Source organism: Sycon ciliatum, chromosome 1 (genome assembly GCF_964019385.1).
Source record: "Sycon ciliatum chromosome 1, ocSycCili1.1, whole genome shotgun sequence".
NCBI lineage: Eukaryota > Metazoa > Porifera > Calcarea > Leucosolenida > Sycettidae > Sycon > Sycon ciliatum.
The window spans coordinates 25253975-25269493 of NC_088643.1; the positions used below are offsets into that span (position 1 = coordinate 25253975).

A 15519-nucleotide genomic window follows, 5' to 3' on the forward strand; every position below is an offset into this window, starting at 1 on the left:
TCACCGTGCTGGCGAAGCCACCCTGCCATTATAGCAGTCAACCAGACCAGCAGCAAACAGCCAACTGGATTCCATCAGCAACTCCCTGTAGAATAGGCATGCAACGTCGTGTATCACTGTGACCTGGTGACAGAATCCCGTTCCTATTCTGTGTTTGAGCAGGTAGACTTGATCTCCACTTTGAACTCATTAATTTTGCACTTGCAGCAGCTACACGTAAACGGTAAAGACTAAAGGCTAGTGGTTTAGCAAGGTGACCGAACACGATAATTGCAAGGGACACCAGTCCGTGCGGCATACACTTTTACATGACCCTGTCAAGATGTATAGCTACATTTGATTGCCTCTGCCAGACTCTGAATTCGTGATCTGTTCCAACATGCATGTACATGTACCTTATTTTCTGTCGTGCAGTGTACACTTACGGTACATGTACATGTACATGTACATGTATGTGAGCGCATCAATCTTAGCCAGTGTCTTCCTTTTTTACTCTATTCTTTTAACTTGACCGGAATGTTGACTGGAATAGGACTTCTAGGTATTTTTCCCTTCAAATTGTACTTCTGAGTTATGAATATACTTGTAGATTATCCAGAGGAGCAAATGTTCTTCTAGCATACTGCCACAATGTCACATTACCTCCCCATGTGGTGCTCGCTAAGAAAAACCTCCTTACAGCACTTGGAATCTGCATCTATCTACAGCATCTGGAACAGCCTCAAACTGACAATACTGCAAGTACATATCCATGGTATCAAGAGTACATGAAGGGTTATGTACTCTTGATGGTACATGTACATGTACAAGTACCAGACTACATGATTGCTGTTGCATAATGACACTGAGGGTTCTGGCGGAGCACGGACCTCCACCTCTGTCTGCCCCTCGTCCACTTTCCCTTTTTCTGCCCCCTGTTCTCTTCCTTCACGAAGTTGTCTGTGACCTGGAAGCTTTGCATGTGTCACTAGTCTTTAAAAAACGCACAGCAGGAAACCTGGATCCCTAGAATCCATTGCTATGATTACCTATACGATTGTTTTTTAAGGTGGTAGTCGAAGCACACGTCACGTGGTCATCGTACTATATGTTTAGGCATTGAAACGCTTCATGCAAACATGACACGAATACTAACTTGACAGTTGTTGCCTGGGTTCAAGGGTTTAGACACGAACACCTACAAAAAAAATACAATCATCATGCCCTTCAGTACTAATACTAGTACCAAACAAGAGTTTGCTACATGTAAAATAATGTTTTAGCACGGCTGGATGGTTGAAGAAGGGAAGCACTGGGGAAGGGGGATATTGATGAAGATTATACTTTGTTTTCAGCACAGTGTGCTCCGTTAAGCGAATGATTATACATGTAGTCATGTACCATGTTACAATACCTGGCACTTGCATTAGTATTATGTGTGCTGTCTGCACGTGGGAAAGCGCTACAATACTCACAGTCACACAGCAATGGCATAACCAAGTCCTTTCCTTACCTGCCGTTACTCAGAGTTTGAGAAACGGCAGAAAATGACTTGGTGGTGTCATGACTCATAGCTGTGTAACTACTATCGCTGTCTCTGTCCACTGGACATTATGGACTATGCGCAGCCTGAGAATCTTAGAAGTTAGACAACTGTGTAACTACCACTACAAAGTACAATGATTATACATATACAATCATTAGATTGACAGCATGAAACAAGGAGGAGGACACTGTGTTCGAAAACAGTGACCTTACTACAACCTTCCGCGGTTGGCAGAGCCCCGGTCCCTGCGGACCATTTCGGGGCTCTGCCAACCGCGGAAGGTTGTACTTGTAGTAAGGTCACTGTTTTCGAACACAGTGTCCTCCTCCTTGTCTAATGCTGTCAGTCTAACAATTGCGTGAACTACAACAAGGTTTATCTAACACTGGTTTACCAGTTTTGGATTAGGCCTTGACGGATTATGCTAGCATAATTTTTTGCATAATTCCTACCAACATCGAATAATCGCATAATTCGAGGCAAATTGCATACGAATCGCATAAAATTGTAATAATCCGCCTGTTCGCATCAAATTCCATACAGTTGTACATGTTCTACAAGTACAAGTACAAGTAGATGTACTAGGAAGTTGTAGGTTTACGACTCCCTTGATAACATGTCCTGTCCACTACAATCAGTGATGGTCGTAGCTACAATGTAGGTCGGACGGTGCGTTGACCCCGTTGAACTTTTGCTACTACAGTACAACGCCCTCTACAAAAAAATTCCTTGTTATTTTGCACAGAACCATTATGCATTAGCAGCATATGCATATATGTGAGCATAATGCGGCATAATATGATAACTTTTAGCATAAAAATAGCATAATTCTGCAATTTTTTCAGCAATGCGAAAAGCATAATTTCACGAAAAATATTAGCATAATCCGTCAAGGCCTATTTTGGATTATATCGTGTACAATCATGTAGATGCACAAGTGAAGTAAACGCGTTGATTTCCTACTCTGTGCATCTACATGTACATGTACAATGCACATCACGTCATCAGTGTCATTGAATCATGCAGAGTTACATGAACATGAAGAAAGGAAACAAAAACACTCGCCCTCTTCTTTTGCTGTGACTCAGAGCTTCACAGAGAAGCGATCTCCAGACAGCAATCAGCATTAAAAAACAAAAATAAAAGGGGTGGGGCGTGTAGTGTCCCTTATCTGTACATCTGCATACGTGCATGTACTTCAAGTACTACTAGTATTAGTACATGTACATTGTACTTGAAGTACAATGCTGGCAACTGAAATCCGACCCCCTTGCTGGGGCGCCGCGCCGGCAAGGGGGTCGGATTTCAGTTGCCAGCACTGTAGAAGAAACCTTTTCTTGACCTCATCATGTTGCTCATCATGTAGATTCGAAGTGATGGCGCCCTATTCGAGACCCATGTCTGAATGCAGGGGATATGACCATTGTTCTCGCAACAGCTCTCTACACATGTCCTGCAGGCTGTACTTCGCACGGCTTCAGACCAACTCTAGTGTTGGTGATTTATTGAGCGCGGAGACAAACATGAAATGACGCCACGCTGGAACGCGCCTGCTCGATGCACTGCATGCTACTGAGGAGGAGGGGCACCAGAAAGTTTGCTACTACATCTTTTGCATGACCAGGGAGCCCAACGTATACAGCAATCATGTAGGTGTGCATAGGGCCCCATGGTATGATCATTGTGAACTAGGTAGGGCCACAGGGTCGAGTGGTGTACAGCAGAGTCTACGATTCAGGCGTATGTTGTCTGCTAGCCAGCAGACTAGAGTAGTCACGCAAAGCTTCCCGCCCTTAGCTCACGATTCAGTCCTACTAGTACTAGCATGGGACATCCACCACCAAACCTCCCCACCACACCTGCAACAAGCACATCTTGCACCACAACGTCGACACCAACCATACACCCTTTGACAGACAAGGACCTACTCCATCGGACACGCACACACAAACAGGCACCGAGATTCCCCCATCAACAGTGCCCTCACCCTCTATAAGTTACAACTCACTCCCTATCGACATCACAACCCAACCTCGTAGAAAATCTTTCCGAAACAATGCATCCAGTCTTCTTTTGAGCAGTACCTGTTCCTGCTCCGCGCATCCCCCTGGTTTCTGATCTCTCGAACGTGTACTTAAAACTATCTCGATCACCCCTGCTAACGTTATTACCCCCGCTTGTTTTTCATGATCCATTGCTTCTTGCCTCTCCGGTTAATTTCCCTCTAGCTGTTTCTGGCTAGTACCAGTTCTCAATCGTCCTTATTGGCGTCATGCCATCGTGGAATCAAATAATAATAAGAATAAGAATCTCGGGATGACGACTACACCATAGCTCAGTGGTTAGAGCATCGCTAGCTGCAAGCGAGGGTCCCTGGTTCGAGTCCTGGTGATGACAGTCAATTGTTTCTTCACACTTTTCCCGTTTATGTCTTTCCCTCAAACTAGTCAAGAAAATAATAGTAATAAAATAATAAATAGTCCACTGCCCGAAGACGGAAGAGAACGAAGTACAGGTGTGAACTCTGGTTCCATGCCCTGACTGGCCTGAGCATGACGGGGCTGAGGCTGAGGCAAAGCAAAGCGTTTTCACATGTTGCCTGATAATCTTGTAGATCTACATGATTGCACATGACAATCATAATCATTGTATGAACGTGAAACTGGTATGGGAGTTGCAGGGGTTTCCTCTCTCCGGGGCTCCTTGGACTTGGAGCTGCCATGTTGACTGTTGTCTACACAATGTGTATACACATAATTATAGTAACATGTGCATGAATATTTCCAGTGACATTGTTCAATGCTGATAGCGATATGCAGTCACGGACACGATACATATTGGAATGCTACGCATACAGACGCTGCAAAAGTTTGTTACAGAACAAGAACATAATCATTGAATCCACTTACTGACTTACAATGTAGATCTACATGACATAGGAGAAAAGGTCATTCAGCACAAACTGGGCACGTAGACCTACATGTACCTGATCATGTGGGTCACTTGTTCTTGTGCTATAAATGTATAATCATGCTCCAACTTTGTTTAGTCCAGACCCGCTGCTACTGTGCTAGATTTCTGCTCGTCTCCAGTTTGTGAGACAGGGAACAGGCAATGAAGAAGTGTTACAGCTGACAAGAGGTTTTCTTGATTTCAAGTGTGCTGAATCGCGCTATTGGGCATCACCGATCGGGCAGTCGAGAACGAACGACGCGACGGTCGGTGCCAGGGCACGTCAGGCACCTTCCACCACACAGAGGCATAGCAGGTCCATTTAGATCTACATTGTACATACAAGTAGCACAAGTAATAGTTCACGCCAGAAAGTAGCACACTTTCACACAAATAATTATACATGATTGTAATGATGACTGTACTAGTAAACGCGCTGACGCGGATGTATTTGAAAACAACAGGGAACAGTGAGACCATGCAGCATTACTTCGTTCAAGGGACTATTGAGTGCAGAAGTGTGTGATGGGAAGAGGCGATTGTTGAACACCATAGCCGATGATCGATGTGACGGTCGGGACCACTACGCCTCGTCGAAATCGATCCCCACCAGCACATTTGCTCCATCGGTGAACGCTTCTTCTGCGCTCAAGTGTGTACTTAGCTCAGCTTGCAGAGCCAAAGCTAAAGTAAAACCTTGCGGACGGCCTATGCATTGAGCATCCTCGGACCACAAACATGGAGGCTATGAACGCTTGTTGGTGGACAAATCGCTCTCAAGTGTTCAGTGGACACAGAGCACGAGCAAAGGAGCGCCACCAGGGGCTTGCAAGACCAACTGTCCCTAGAAAAGGTGATGATGGAGCATTGCCAACACCACAACGCAACCTGTCATTTGCAGACAGGATATCCGTGGCGATAGGACACGATGTTCGCCTTCAAACAATTCTTCCTTTTCGTCGTATTGCTAGTGATTACCCAACAGGTCCCGATAGCCTATTCCCACGGGCTGCGGCAAGAGCCCATGAAATGTTTGTGCAACAAACGTGAATGTATCGAGAAGGTCAAGAGAAGGTACCCGCGAGGGATCCCCACATGCACCACAAACCTCTATTGTGTTGCTGACCTGAAGGCGGTGACATCTGAAGCTGGAGAACTACTCTACACCAGAGTTCAGTATGGCTGCGCAGATGACAGGGTTCAGTTAAAATGCGTTCATTACCAAATGATTTCTGGTACGGAGATGTGCTGTACGGATGCCAATTTCTGCAACGCAAGATTTCGCAATAATTCCGGCCATTTCCTGAACAAAAGCGAAGCAGCAGTGGCTCTGGGCCCAGTGGCATCAGGGACAAACCTAACAGCGTCAATCCAGAAAACTGAAGATGAGGATAATCAGCAGGTTCAAGCAGCAGCGCATCCCGCAGAAGACAGTACGTAACGTTACTCACACCTTTAACTTTATAAGTAGATTTTAACAATAGACATGGTTAGCATTTTACCGTTCACGCTAACTCCGACCGTTGGCGTGTACCGGTTTTGTGTGTTTTCCAGACATGGTTAGCATTTCGGTTTCTGACACAACGATCGACTTGTGACATAACCCTAGTTGGAATCTTACCGTTTCGTTCTCCCGCTAAACAGAGCTTTCTATCGTCAAAACGATACCAAACCGACAGTATTTTTGGGTGTTGGGCACGAATACCGTTGGATTTAGCGTGAACGGTAAAATGTTAACCATGTCTAATGTAGAGTAGAGAAAAAGGACCAAGGTGGCAAGAAACTACAAGTTACGCTATAATGTCCACTAACACCACCAGTTACTAAACAATCAGCTCATGCGATAACGTCCTTTTTTTCTTTACTATAAATTTATCCTTGGCTCTCCATCAAAGTCTATTTGTGTCTAATGCCATGCAGTATTGCCATGCAGTATTGCCATGCAGTATTGCCATGCAGTATTGGCATTCCGCAGTATTCCGCTATTCATGAAACACAACAACACTGTAACATCATGTACAGTGGCACAGTCGTGGTCAAAGAAATCCGACCCGCGAGTCCAAAGCAGAGCCGCGTTTCGATGTCATGCATGTCCAAAATCCCATTCGAGGTCCCCAGGCTCACATGAGCCTTGTTTATTGGTGCAGCTCTCAGCTCATGGACATTGGTCGGATTTCTTTGAGCTGAACTCTACATAATTGTGCATGTAAATGTATGCATAGACATGCACTGGTACGTGTGCTAGATGCAAAAGAACTAAACTACACTCGGACGCCTCTTATCCGGGCACCTTGGGACCGGGCACTGCCCGTATCTCAGATTTGCCCGTATTTCAGGATAACTCATCTACTATGTATCATATCATTCGTTGAAGAAGTTTATTTGGCAACCATTGCACATGTTAAGGATACCAACATGATCGATCGATAACGACGTGTGGATTACACAGGTTGATGGTGACAAAATAAGCACTTGTGCATACGAAAAAAAGTTCAAACCCCCAAATTCGAAGCATTTTACCATAGGAACCCAAGCTGAAGGTGCCCGGTAGAGAGACGTGCCCGTATCTGAGGCGTCCGGATAAGAGACGTTTGAGTGTACATGTACATTTTCTACTGCCTGGGTTGGTTTGCACATTATATGTACACTGTACACACGAGTCATAGAGTCATAGAGTAGCATGTAACACACGAGTCACAGAGTCATAGAGTAACACACGTCTGGATTGTTGTAACTAATAGGTTCATGCCAGATGGCAATCTGCAGACAACTGATAACAACTGTACATGTACATTGTACTGTACAGTCACGTACGTGCACATCTGCACACCTGCATCGCTCCATGGATTACGGCAGCATGGTAATGAAGCCTTGTACTAGTTGTAGGTGCATTTGCAGATCGTATACATGGTGCATGGTAGGCGTACCAGTACATGTACTGCCATTTCTCATGCATAGGGAAGAACAGGGGTGTTCATGCGGTCAACCATGTGCATGATTGTACTGTGTAGTAGTATTGCACACTGTGCAGAGGCACCTCCGATCTTGAAAAGGACGACCAAACCTTCAGGGGAGGGGGGGGGGTAGACCGCTGTGTTGCTTTGACCTCGGACTAGTTGTTGGGTAGTAGCTATCATGTGTATGGCAGTAGTGCAGAATGCATACCCATCACTTTCTAACTTAAAGTAAGTTGAACAGACTTGCCACATTTCTCACTCATCTGAGAGCTTTGTGGAATCCTGGAACTGACATGACAGACGATGCTATCCCAACGTGTAGGAAGTGAATATGAACCACACAACTTGTGAACTTGCGTGACACAAGCTGTGTGGTATGTTGCTATGCGTCCTTGAATCGTGGTTTGACCGTATTGTCTAATGGTCTTGCCAGTATCGTCATCGACATGCATGTGCATCCGCCAACGTCCTTCACAACTGATACTTTCAGCTCTTGCTTGTCTTGGTTGCGCTCACCTTCCCTCCTATGTTAAACATAACTTACTTAGAAACTCCAAGTAAGTTGGCAGGTTGTTGGAGTACGCATCCTAGACGTGCTAGAGCAGATTATGTAGTTGTAGAACGTCAGTACCGTTGGTCAGTGTCGTGCGATGTTATGGCATGAGCTGATTGTTTAGTAGAATGGTGGTGTTAGTGGACATACCGTAACTCGTAGTTCCTTCATCCCTTTTCTTTAATACTCTACATGTAGCAAGGCATGACTTGTATTTTGGACTATGGCCTGTGGAGTGTGGGTGTATGTGGGTCCTCACCACTTCACGTCATGCATGTACACCAGCATGAATAATTCATGCAGCGCAGTCAGTGCAGCGCTCCGCACACTTGAGATTACTAATCATTATTGTCAAAGTGACAAACAACTGCTCAATTAATTCTCTCTGTACCAGTTCAAAGGTCCCACGCACTTTTGAAGGTGGACAAGTGTAGCACAGGGGAGGGGGGAGAGGGGGCTGTGCACTTGACCAAAAGCTGCAAAACAGCCAGTGCTGATCGACTGTCCTGTGCCTCTGTGACTTGAGAGTTGAGTGTGAGTGCACTACTACTACTACTAGTTTAATGTGAAGTGGTTCGCGTCAAACGCGGCTCAAGGAGTCAAGCGTGAAGGAGCCTGCTCAAGCATGATCTCTGCCCGGCAATGGCAATACAGCAATACTAGAGTAGCCAAGGAACACATCCAAAGCACATTTCTGACATGTCACAAGACTGTAGGCACGGAGATGACCAATCGCATTGCACCTAGCAGGGCCTAGATGAGGCGATCAAAGCAGGCTACAAGAAGTAGAACTCCATATTTAGTGGAGCGGGCTTTGATTTTCCCATCAAAGCCCGCCCAGGCGGGCTTTGATTTTACGATCAAAGCCCGCTCCACTAGGGCTTTGATTCACTGATCAAGCTCGCTTTTTTTTTACTCGGCTCGGGCTCGAGAAGGCTGAGAGTCGTGCTTTCAAGCAAAATAGGAAGATGGAAGTGCGCGTTCTTGTCAGAAATCCAATCAAAACAGTCGTGTTCATGTTCTATCAGCCAATCGCAGCCCTTCGCGAAGTATTTACAAGTTCGATATGAGTTTGAAGCGTGGGTGCATGTCAGAAATGCAATCAAAACACTCATACTCGTGCTCGATCAGCCTGCATCACAGCCCTTCGCGCTTCGCGCGGCGGGCTGTGATTAGGCGATCTCACACTCGTACTCTTGCTTGATTCCATACTTCCTAGTACTAGTAGTAGTACTACTAGTACTAGTAAAAGATTCACTCACAGCCTAAATCTTTCACGTACAACTACTGCCAGTACTGGTGAATCGTGTAGATCTACATGTACCATGATCTGCAGAGTAGATCGACGAGTAGAGTCAACATGATCGTACATGTAGTGAAGAAAGATTTCCAGATTGGAGTCAGAGGCAAATGGGTCATCAGGTTTGCTAATGACTGCTGCTAGCAGTAGTTGCTTGTTAGCAACTCCTCACTACGAGTACGAGGAAGAGTAGATCTTTACTTTGTTGTGGTTGTACTCACTGCACTGCGACCAGAGCCTTCATAGATCTGCTGTACAACCCGGTGGCACTTCACGACGGCTTGAGTCTGTACTTCTGTCCGATTTCGCTGTGAGCCTGGAATGAAGACGTTCCGAGCGAGGCTAAAAATGCTCATTTGGACGAGTTGCCCGCTCTTTTATATCACGCCGCAGCCCCGAGCAAACTGCTTACAAGTAACTTAGTTGCAGCCTAGACTCAATTATTATTTCCCCCTGTCACGAGGGACAGCGCAGCCAGGCTGTTGGTTGTCTGGCGGGAGAGTTGATACCGCTACCCAGTCGAGTCGGGAGTGGTTCGTGCCGACAAAGTAAGGCCAAACTGAAGGCGATCAACAATGCAGTTTCGCCTTGAAAAGAGACTGACTTGAGACCTGAGCCGTCGGCCATCCCTCTCTCGAATAATTCAATCTCTAAAGGATCTGTCTGCGACTTACCGAGGGAGTTTACGTATACATTATTATGAGAGTTCATTTTATGTGCACCTAGTTTCACCGTTATCAATCTCTCATTCGTAACTAGTGCCGCGGGCTTCGCTGCGGGTCCTTGCGAAAGTGAGCAAGAAGAGCTTGCAGCTGAGTAGGTGTGAGAGGTGGTGCAGAGTGACCAAGCGCTAGGAACTGTGGGCCGCTGAACCTTGGCCAGGTACGACGTCAGCAACGGCGCTGCACTGGTGAACTAAGAGCAACACGTGTGCACAAGAGAATTACAATGTTTGGGATCAGTGGTAGCGCTGCTTCTCCTCCGCGATTGTTTGTGCTCGGCGTGTTTGTGATGGTGGCGATCAGCATGCCCAGTGCTGCTATGAGCACTGCGACGTGCCCTCAGTGTAATGATACACACAGCTGTGCCAGGCCAGATCTTGCGTATGTGGAATGTCCAGTCAGCACCCATCAGTGTGTTGCTTCATTCAAGGGATGCCATGGCAGCGTGCGAATGCTGGAAGCGTATTGTGAACCCAAAGCTGCGCAGGTATTGTGTTCCGTAGCCAGTGATCAGGTCTGCTGCAGTGATCCTGAGAACACACAATGTCGTGCCAGGTTGATGGCGTTCCTGAAGGACAACAGGTCGTGTGACGTAGTTACAGAGCCACCACAACGTACATCACCATTATCATCATCAACAAACCTACACAAAGGTGAACATCTGCCCTGTTCTGGGTTCTCTATCTTTCTTCTCCACAATTCGCACTCGCCCTCTCATGAGTGTTTACTAAAACAAAACTCGGAGTTAGGGAAAGGCGTTTTGGTATCTGTTACTCTGCCTTTGTGTAGTGGTACGCTCTGCCCTTGCTTGGGCATAGAGCAGCAGCACAGGACGCTAGACACAGTGTGTCTTCTCGCAGTACACAGGGTACATGTAGTCGACTAGGTCAATTTGTGGGGATAGATGTCTGTACCGCTGGAAGTAGGTTCCATCATCTACTGCAAACCTAGCGTTGCCAAACGATGTTTTCTTCCATTTTACTCAATCTGAACTGGTTTGCATGGATACGTCTTCACGGCATGCATTGGCCACAAGTGCATGTATGAAACACGTCAAATGTTTGAATTTGCGCTGTTGACGTATTTGCAAGTGCGAACGCGCGATACTTTAACTTCAAGTTGCTTTTCCAAAGCACGGATTCTAAACGCTCACCTTGCAATAGGAGGTCAAACCCTCTCCTCAATTCAATTGGCTGTCTTGACATGCTACGAGATGCAGAAATAAATAAAATAATAAAATAGTCTAGGATTGTCAAGAGTTTCCTACATGTGCACCTTGTTATCGATGGCTCATTGAAAAGTGTTTGTTTGGAATGCTTCTCTAGTTTTTGCGGACACCCACCATCTGTTTTTATGTTCCATTCTTGAGACAGGAATTTCTTCTTTGCGTTGTGCATTCTTGTGTGTGTATGTTGCAGGAAGTGACGGAATGCCGACGGAAATAGTTGTTGTCGTGTCCGTCTTAGCCTCTCTGGTCTTCATCGGACTTATGCTTCTTATTGGGTATGTAGCTGTACGCAAGCAGAGACAAGCCAAGGGCAATGGCAAGATTTTCGTCTCTCCCAGCAGATTCCCAATAGATATTGTCACATCAGAAGCAATCAGCGATGACTCTGGTTGCGATATGGGCGAGTCAAGCGGGAGAGGGATACTGCAGCTGGAGGAGAGGACCATCTCGCGTGAAATTGACCTGCTCGACCAAATTGGCACTGGGCGGTTTGGTGAAGTGTACCGGGGCCGATGGAGAGAAGACCAAGTTGCCGTCAAGATCTTCAAGACCATTGAGGAGGCATCGTTCTTCCGAGAAGTCGAGCTCTTCAACACGTGCATGCTGCGTCACGAGAACATCCTCGGCTTCCGTGCGGCCGACAATCGCGACTTCAACATGGAGACTCAACTGTGGATGGTACTGGACTACCATTGCAATGGCTCCCTGTATGATTACCTCCGTCGGCACAGCACGCAAAACCCATCACCAAACCGTAAATGCCTGGGCCTGGATGACCTTCACAAGATGGCGCTGTCCATCGCAGCTGGCGTGATGCACCTCCACAACCATATCGATGGCCAGTCGTTTGGCAACAAGCCGGGCATAGCGCATCGAGATCTGAAGAGCAAGAACATCCTGGTAAAGCAGGACGGTACATGCTGTATAGCTGACCTGGGCATGGCTGTACGTCACAACCCCAGTCAGAATGCTATTCACTTCTTGGACAAGGACAACTTGAAGGTAGGTTTGTCTCAGCTGCAATCTGAATGCCAATCATGTGATTAGCACTACCAAACCTACTGAAGTAGCTTCATCAACTCCACCAAATTTTTAAATTTGTTAAGATTTCTGCGTCGTTAAAACTGGGGGGTGGGGGATAGTATTAATAGTAGTGAAGTATACGCATTCAACTGACGTTAAAGTGTAGGCTAAAAAATCATTACACCTATGGAAACATTTCTTTAATTCAATGGAGGGCTGTGTGAATATGGAATTGCCATGGTGCACTGTATTTCTCATTGTCAAAGGATATCAATGAAGGTGTATGGCTCTAAGTCACCACTGCATTCGTTTGGGCGTGTGTTGCTCAGGTGGGCACCAAGCGCTACATGGCACCGGAGATCCTGGACGGCTCCATCAATCCTCACGTGTTCGAGTCGTTCCGCATGGTAGACATCTATGCGCTGGCGCTGGTCCTCTGGGAAATTGCAACTGTGTGCTGCCCGTCTTCCGGTGAGAATGCCCCTCTGAGTCTCTGTGCTTCACGCAGTACTTCAAGTTCCGGTGTCTCTTCACCCCTTCACAACAGTTACAATACACAGTATTGCTTGTGATGTGCTTGCACTCACTCACTCACTCACTCACTCCCTGTCCATACCGCATGCAATGCTTTGAAATGTGCAGGAATTTGATTTAGCCTGCTACTGTTGCCATCTCTTGACGATAAGATAACCGGCAGGTGATGCTCTGTATTCGGAGTCAGGTTTTTTCAAACTTTGAATCGTACTTCTGTTGCTGTCCAATCACAACTGCAGATGAGCTTCCAACCTACAAGTTCCCGTTTGAGGAGTCGGTCCCTGGTGATCCGTCCGTGGAGGATATGTACGGAGCTGTGTGCGTCAGGAAACTTAGACCCAGCCTTCCGGACCATTGGCTTGAAAATAAGGTAGGCGAATTGTCACCTGTGGAGTGCTGCTGCTCAGTGTATCATGCCATTCGGGGGTCTTCACAACTAGAAGTCTACTAATTTTTTTTAAACCCATACCAAGCTGGTACTTCGAAGTAAATCTTGAAAGGCCCAACGCAATCATTAGAGGCAAACATTCGTAAAATTGACTCTGAACAGCTACCTGAAGTATGAAATACTGACACAGTGTGCCTCAGTGGCAGTAGTTCCCTCGTTTTGGTCTCTGGAGTAGCTATGCAAGGAATTCTCTCTTCTTCTTTTTCACTAGATAGATTCCGCAATCATTAATTTGGTCAATCCTCGACTCGATGGTAGAACATCAAAATGTGTCATTCACAGGTGTGCAGCCATGGGCTTCCAGGAATGCTCCTCAATACAGATAATAGTTACTGTGTCATGTGGCAAGACTGCTTTTGCCATAGCCAGTTACCAGAGTAGATTGTGTGATTGCGCAGCAGAGGTCTCAATCCACCTTGCTGTATCTTCACGCGGGAGGCTGTAAACGTGTATGCCCTTTTCTGCTCTTATGTTCATGTTTTGCCGTTCAGAAACTGGCCGTCCTTGTACGTATCATTCGCACATCGTGGAAAGAGGAGCCGCAGAGTCGCTTTGCCGTTCACCGTATCTGGCGCAATCTGCAGTCAGACGTGGCTGCTGCCACTTCTACGGACAATGCCCTTATATCTCCGGTCTAGCCCTCCCTCTCTCTCTCTCTCTCTCTCTCTCTCTCTCACACACACACACACTCACATACACACACGGCTCACTCGGCCTTGTCCCTGGCCGCCCACATGCTTGTTATTGCGCAGCTTGATGTGTGCGGCTGGCTCACTTGATATGATCACTTTCATACGTTTAGCTTCGAACAGTTTGATGTGACTAGATTGTGTTATGATCTGGTGACAATCTCGATTTCTTTCAACTTCTCAATTTCGCCAATGACTTGATTTGAGTACCGTATGATTTGAGCTGATTACCCAGGTGCCCTACCTGAGGTTTTCCTTGAGCGCTTCACACTACGATTTGAATACCAGCACTGTGCCAATTTTTCCGAGTGCTCGTATGCTATTTGTATTCTGTTTGAACTCCAGGGTAGGTTCAGTAGCCATTCTTTAGCCATCGTCCTGCTGCTGCGCAATGCTTTTGTCAGAATGTAATTGATAATGGAGAACTAAAATGATGCGTTGGACCTTTCAACGTAACCTACTTATCTTTCTCAGGCAGTTTCAGCGTGTGCCCGGACTGTGTGATTTGCTTGCATGCGTGCAGTGCGTGTGCCCGGACTTGTGATTTGCTTGCATGCGTGCAGTGCTACCTAGAAGCTGGTAAGTCATGGCTAGGCTCTGCTGCCTACGCTAGTAATCAAGTCTCGCGGACGACTCTATAGATGGTCACCACCATCACATTGTGCTCTAGTCTTAGCTGCCCCCCTGCCTCCCCCCCCCCCCCACACACACACTACCAGGCGAAAGCTGCATGATAGTACAGTGTACTGGTGAGAGAAGGACAGTGCTGCACATTGAAATCCAGTCGTGTCACTCAAGTTTGTGCCTTGCATCATTTCGCAGCCCGGTGTTCGCAAGTCTAGGGCTGCGCAACGCCCAGCGCGCACTTGGGTGACACGACTGGATTTCATCGAGCAGTACTGAGTCTGTACATGTATTTCCCAGAACTCTGCAGCAGCTTGGAGAACACGTGTGTGTGGGTAGACTGTCTTACTTCAAAAGTAAGACCTGTTTTTTTAAACAAAAAACATTTGCTGTGGGCTCATTCTATCGGAGCTGCACACTCTGGCTAATGTTCCCTTGCTGATGTAGGTTATCCGGCACGCAACTCATGCATGATGAGCACCAGGCAGCAGTGTGAGTCAGTCTTGCACATGTAGTTGTGAGAGCAGACACCAAGGGCCATTGACCACTGAACTGTGAGCCATTCTTTGCACAGAGTGCATGGACACACTTTCTAGCAAGTTTGTTATGTGGAATCTCCACTGCTCGGAACAAAGACCTTCAGATATTCTTTAGGGTTATAAAAAATTGTATCCTCTTTATTGTTCCTCTCCACGGAAATCTTTAGTAAAAGGCAAAGGATTTCTTCGTGGTTGAAGAGAAACCAGAGTATGCATTCATGCTTCTGATCTCCCAGATCTAAGTTGAAAGTTCCGTTAGTGTATGCACCTCTGGAAAGTTTCTACCGTCCGCAATTTCGCCACGGTCTTATCACTAGTACTAGCAATTAGTGATGTGATGCTGCCTAAGCCATGGCATAATGGACTCGGGTAAAGTGAACAGTGGATCGTTGCCATGACAACAAATATAAAGTACATGTACCATG

General features: G+C 46.5%; 1 protein-coding gene and 1 non-coding gene across 4 annotated transcripts in view; one reads left to right on the plus strand and one right to left on the minus strand.

Moving 5' to 3' along the window:
• Positions 1 to 5239: 5239 nt before the first annotated feature.
• LOC135819807 (TGF-beta receptor type-1-like) overlaps positions 5240 to 15519 on the plus strand; it is a 31241-nt gene continuing 20961 nt past the window's right edge. The window contains exons 1-5 of one of the 3 annotated variants that reach the window (XM_065333091.1): positions 5240 to 5910; positions 11428 to 12239; positions 12590 to 12731; positions 13034 to 13164; positions 13734 to 13880. In XM_065333091.1, coding sequence (XP_065189163.1) covers positions 5406 to 5910; positions 11428 to 12239; positions 12590 to 12731; positions 13034 to 13164; positions 13734 to 13880 — 1737 coding nt within the window. In that variant the 5' untranslated portion in view covers positions 5240 to 5405. Of the gene's footprint in view, positions 5911 to 9345; positions 10663 to 11427; positions 12240 to 12589; positions 12732 to 13033; positions 13165 to 13733; positions 14392 to 15519 lie in introns of those variants that run through there. The other 2 variants (XM_065333082.1, XM_065333099.1) reach the window with 2 other exon arrangements.
• LOC135807230 (U5 spliceosomal RNA) lies at positions 15191 to 15306 on the minus strand. The gene has a single exon (XR_010551521.1). It is a non-coding gene; the product is annotated as a U5 spliceosomal RNA (small nuclear RNA).